The sequence below is a fragment of the Amia ocellicauda genome, chromosome 5, assembly GCF_036373705.1.
Source record: "Amia ocellicauda isolate fAmiCal2 chromosome 5, fAmiCal2.hap1, whole genome shotgun sequence".
Taxonomy (NCBI): domain Eukaryota; kingdom Metazoa; phylum Chordata; class Actinopteri; order Amiiformes; family Amiidae; genus Amia; species Amia ocellicauda.
The window spans coordinates 43395383-43401514 of NC_089854.1; the positions used below are offsets into that span (position 1 = coordinate 43395383).

General features: G+C 39.3%; 1 protein-coding gene across 1 annotated transcript; it reads right to left on the reverse strand.

The window, feature by feature from the left end:
* Positions 1-382: 382 nt before the first annotated feature.
* LOC136749043 (POTE ankyrin domain family member B-like) lies at positions 383-5637 on the reverse strand. The gene is made up of 10 exons (XM_066702981.1): positions 5495-5637; positions 4512-4626; positions 3768-3941; positions 3555-3661; positions 3196-3333; positions 2667-2815; positions 1914-1942; positions 1095-1544; positions 582-757; positions 383-404 (listed from the first exon to the last, which is right to left on the reverse strand). Exons 1-10 carry the CDS (start codon positions 5635-5637, stop codon positions 383-385), a joined length of 1503 nt encoding a protein of 500 aa, XP_066559078.1.
* Positions 5638-6132: the final 495 nt, after the last annotated feature.

The following is a 6132-nucleotide window of genomic DNA, read 5'->3' on the forward strand; positions in this document are numbered from 1 at the left end:
CTTATTTCCCTCATTAACATGCAAATCAATTTATAACTTTTTTGAAATTCGTTTTTCTGGATTTTTTTGTTGTTATTCTGTCTCTCACTGTTAAAATACACCTACCATTAAAATTATAGACTGATCATTTCTTTGTCAGTGGGCAAACGTACAAAATCAGCAGTGGATCAAATACTTTTTTCCCTCACTGTATGTAACAAAGTGGATAGGGAAAGCTTACTCACCACTGCAGACTCCTGTGCGTTTCTCTCAAGCATCTCTATTCTGTCATTCTGGTAGTTGGAAGTGGCCTCCAGCCTGGCGTTTTCCCTTTCAAGTCTAAAGCCACATCACAATTTGAAAGAGTTCAGGACAAGCAAGAGCCGCACTGGACACACAAGCTTTAGAAACCACAGATTAATGTGCTGATAATAACAAAAGGCATGCGTTTCACATTAGGAATGCATTACGAAAGCATTTAATTTCAAAACATAACAGCAATGCATGCATTGTTGTGAGGCATGAATCCGATTCTACACAGAAATCTCTCAATTCCCATTTTCCACTGGCCGCTGCATTTTCGTCGGCATAACCTAACATACCTCATGACACGCTCTTGTAGCTGCTTGATGGTCATCTCAGCCGCAGAGGAAGATGACAGAACCTGCTGTAGCTTCTGTACAGTCAAGATGACCTCGCACTGTTTGCTTTCCAGAGCGTTCTTCAGGTCATGGATGTGCTGCTTGCTCTGAATGTACAGTCCCATGGTTTTCTGCAACTGAATCCCAAGATACATGCAACACTGTCACACACCAGTGCAGTTTACTATGACACCTAACACTAGATTCCTTTGTTTCCAGAATTTTTCTCTACTGCCCAGGACAAATATGGGTCGAATCCCAAGTAGGGAGCTCTGACCTGCACACGCTACATATTGTTCCATATCCCTTTGACCAATATGGAGTCTAGGACAATTGAGCCTGGAAAATAATGCCTTGCTACAAATGTGTCAGATACTCACAGGTCAGTCTCCTTCCCCCTCAATCTACCTGTATGTATTCTATTCCTTGTCAGAGGTGATACAAAAACCAAGTAAGAAACTCTTGGCCACCTACCTCTCTCTCCGATTTCTCTTTCTCCTGCTCATCACTCAAGGCCTCCCTGACCAGGCCCTTGTTCTGTGCCTCCAGAAACCCCAAGTTCTTCTGCGGGACATTCTCTGCTTGCAGCAGGGACTCCAGGCGTTCCTGGGCCAGGTCTCTCTCTCGCTGTATTGTCTCCAGCAGGAGGGTGACGGAAAGGGTGGCCGGGTGGCACTCCAGGCTGCTGGTCTTGGCTTCAGCTTTGTCGAGCTGCTGGGGCAAGCTGCTGATGTCCTCCGGCTCGCTGGACAACTCCTGCTGGCTGGACAACTCCCACAGACTGGATGACTCCGGCTGGTAGGACGACTCAGAGGATGTGTCATGTCTCTCCTGCTGCAGAACACCCTTGATGTCTGCCTTGGTCACCTGGCTGTGCACCCCTTCCTGCAGGGCCGAGGTCATCTGGGGCCTCAGGGATGCAACCTTTACGATAGTAAAGGGATTGAACTGGATTTAGTCAGGATGTGTATCTATGACTGACACACCATTGATTGAGGCTGGTACCTTTACAGTTTGCCCTAGGCAGAATCAGAAACTAAGAAAAAGACTGAATTAATACATTAGTATAATTTAATCAACAATATTTATTAAGCTGAATGAAAAATAACATTAAAAAGTAAATGATAATACAGTATTTACAGTTCCACCAAGCACACCAGACTGAGGACAGTCCAGCAGTGCCTATGTTTTATTCCACAGGAAAACACAGCAGGGTGTCGTAGAAAAAAGGATTTACTCCAATCAGCCTTGAAATTCAAAATTTTAAATTGATGGACATATAACGGAAATTACCTTCTTCTCAGAATCTTGGCCTCCTGGAGCTGAAAGACAACAACAGGAAACTAGAATTAACAACCAACCATCAGTGACCGTCAATACAGAGGACGTCCGTGCAATGGAAACAAACAGTCTGTTTTGCAATATTCAATATTTATTTCATATTGCAAAACGGACTGAAACAAAAACGTTAAAACTGTCTTCATCTTGATGTTTTGGCTATATATTTCAGGAAATGCATTTCTATGCAGAAAAACTGACCTCAAGAAAATCACTCATAGAAATATATGTGAGGGTTTATTTAAACATCACTCTCTGCTGACTCATTTATCTCAATATTGTTTGGACATGTTTTTGGCCAGGCATGGCGCCTGGCCTGAATACAGTTGTGAGAAAGAAACCCTGTTTACTAAATGTGATTTGTACATGGGTTGCCCCATGCAAGAAAGTTATATTGGTAAGACTTAGGGAACTTTCAATAGTAGCAACATCATTAAGAACAACATGGCCCTGAATCAAGGAAGGTCATGATATCTAGAAAAACAATGTGAATGTAAAGTCTGTAGTGGCACTAAATGAGTTATCAACTGATCACTTATCAAGTCATAACTTTCAATGTGAGCTTAAACAACATGGAGAAAATTATGAAATTTTAACAAACAAACAAATTCTAAACAATATACTTTTTCCCCCAAACATGCCTGATGGGATGACCAGTAGGCCAGGAAAATAAAAATGTGAGATTTCCCAAAGAACACTTAAATTCACCTTCTCCGTCAACAGCAGGCCCCTCCAATGTCATGGCAGATTCTGTCACGATCGGGCTGCTGAGTCGCTCAGCCTCCTTTCCCGCGCTGTTTGAAGCAGACTGCGGAGGCCGTCCCCTGGTCCCACGATTTATAATGAGATCTGAGCAACTGAGAAGCAAAAGAAAAGGTCACTGAATTTCTTAAACATATACTTTAGCTCTCTGCGATTACTGTAGTGATTGACTAAGAAAATAATCCAAACAGATTCAGTATGTTTGTACTTCATCCCCTCTTCACATGTAAAGCTCATTAGAATGATTGTAATATATATTTTTAATTATTTTTATTAGGACGATTTCTAATTAAAACTAATATACGTTTGAAAAACTATTACATATATTCTAATGAGAGTTACATATATGTATTCTATATTCATGTGGGAGACAACAAACAAATGGCTACATTTGAACATTTATAGAAAAGTAAGAAAAATATTTTTTACACACAAAAATGAAACTTTTCCAGTTTATTTCCAGAACAATATTTACCCATAGTGTCTATTCATCACTGCATGGTCATTGGCAGTCCATCCACTGTTGTCCTTGATAGAATCATCAGCAAAATGCCATAAAAGCATCGAGATCATACGGAAGTATCCGTTGTTAGCAGCAATCATCAGAGGTGTTCTAAGAAAAACAAAATCATCAACAGGAAAATATTCAACTTTAATATGTATTATAGAAATCCAGTGATTTGTGGGTTGGGCAATGTCTTGATTTGGTCCAGGCCTAGATATTAATTTCTTTAAGCAACAGAGAAAACACTCCCCATCCATTCCTCTAACAGATGATATCACTTTTCTAGGTTTGTGTCATTTTCTTTTCAAGAGAAACAAAATACTGCCCACCTCGATGAGTTGTCACTTGCATTGATGTCTGCAACTTTGCTCAGCAGATATGATACCATATCAAGGTGGTTTTCTGAAACAGCCAGATGCAGCGGACTACAGCCTTCCTAAAAGTGAGGAAAACATCAATCTTTAAATCACATCATTCTACTGCCCATTATAATCATTATTTATGCATCACATTTGTACTATATATTTACTATAAAGACATACCTTATTTTTGGCATTGATGCTGGCCCCGTTTCTCAGTAGGTGGCCAGCCAGAGGAATGGAAGGAATGAAGGCAGCAAAATGGAGGGCCGTGTTCCCATTGATGTCTGCCAGGTTTGGGTCAGCCTTGTGTTTCAGTAGGGACAGCACACAGCACTCCTGCTCACTTTGCACCGCCTGCAAAAACAAAGCCCCCAAAAGTGTGTAATGTCTTCTACTGCATATCTTAGAAGTACAACCAAAAATATATTGGCATAGTCCTCTTTTCAGTACTCAGGACAGGGTGAAAAGCATATCATCCCAGCACCTATGAAACAGAACTTCACATACATGCACATTAATGTTATTTGCTCTATAACTGTGTATTATTCATTTGTTCTCATTGGATTTTTGCTCTCTGGGAGTCTTTATAATGCCTTAAATGAGAATGGGGGAAAAAAATACTTATCCTTAATCCCTCAGATGATGAAGATTGGAAACTCTTTGTGGATTAGAATTAAGATGGGCGTGTCTATCAGTGTTCATGTCATTTGCATTTGCATGATTTTAGCCACAGTCTCACCGAAGTCAGTGAAAATGTGGCAGAGTTGTGGAAAAGCATCTTATTATGAATGGCATTCACTGTTTCCACTGTTTGATTTTCTTTCTGTTAAAAAAACTAAAATCTTGGGAATCTTTACATTTAAAACAGGGGGAATACAATATTTATGAGACACAGACACATTGAGATGCTGAAGGAGGACTTACCGTCACAAGTGGTGTCCTGCCTTTGTTATCAAGGAGGTTTAACTCTGCATTCTTTGCTCCAAGGAAGTGGACAATATCTGCATGTCCAAAGGCACAGGCAATATGCAGGGGTGTTCTGGAGACAAAAGATACAACAATAACAAAAGCTCAGCTGCCTGCAGTCCCATTTAGCTACCTGTCAGTGTTGTCACTACAACATGCGAAACACAAGCATTAAACAGCTGAATCACAATATGTAATATTGACAGCATTTCAATCTGACACAGACAGAAACAGAATCTCCCTTGTACTCTGGTTTGTACACTCACTGTAATCTTCAATTGCTAGTTGCAGGCTTCCCGCCACATCGGCAAAACTAGTTCTGAATAATGCTAGTCTATTACCAAGATTATATAGGCTAATTACTGCACTGGATATTACTTCATATTGCAAACAAATTAGAAGGTGACATCTGTTATGAAACCCCTTAAAGGTTAGACCTGAAAATCAGCATTTAGAATAATTTGCTGTAGCCATGTTGCTATAGCAAAATCCAGGCATATCCTCTGTCTCCAAATTAATAATAATAATAATAATAATAATAATAATAATAATAATAATAATAATATAGAGAGAGATGTTAATTTATAGTGCAATGAAAAACACTAGTCTATATCTAAACTGTGCTGAATTCCTAACTGATCAATGACACACCAATGGCCCACCACAGAACTCATTTATTCCTAAAGAAAACAAAATAATTATACATGCTGATACAGTAATATTCTGGAGACCAACCTACATCATCTGGTCTATGAATAGGTTTTAATTTTTTTAAACAATATCAATCTATATAGGCTAGCTTCAGCAATAATGTGTCCCAAGAATAATTTGCAGAGAAAGATCAGTTATTAAATGTATGCTATGCTACATGTGTTAAAAAGGCAGGAGCTTCCTCTATAAATCAGAATAATTGTATTCAAATAATAATAATACTTTCTTACCTGTTATCCTTGTCAGGCCAATTGAGGTCATGCTTCTTAGAAAGCGCTTTTACCTTAGACAAATTTCCCCTAGTGGCAGCTTGATGTAGTTTTCGAATAAAAAAATCTTCCTTCTTCCGCCTCAGAAAAGTCAGTATGCCCATTGTGAGTTCTTCACTGCAATATTAATTATGTGTATAATTTCACTCCTAACCGTTTACCAACTGTGTCAGCGAAAAGGCTCTCAACTGGTGTCTTGTCATCATGCATAGTTTGCATTATGATGTCATAGTTGCAGTTTACTATGTGTCAACAAGTTATGAAAAGATTCAACTAGTGTCTGGTCATCATGTGTAATTTGCATCATGCCAACCCCCCGAATCAACAAATAGACAATTTTAGATATATGTGACATTGTCCACAATGATCTAGAATCACCCACCACAAGGAATCATGCAATTCGTGTATTTACTACATTTTTATGCCTACAGGCTGTCACAGACCTCTGAGTCTAACGGTGACAGAAAAGGTATTTCACAGGCCTCAATATCAAAATGTATCGCAGAAGTCACGGATGCTTTGACGAACCAATTCTGAAATCGGTAGACAAATCTATTGTGTCATTCGGTTCAACACGACACAATACATTCACTTTCTGA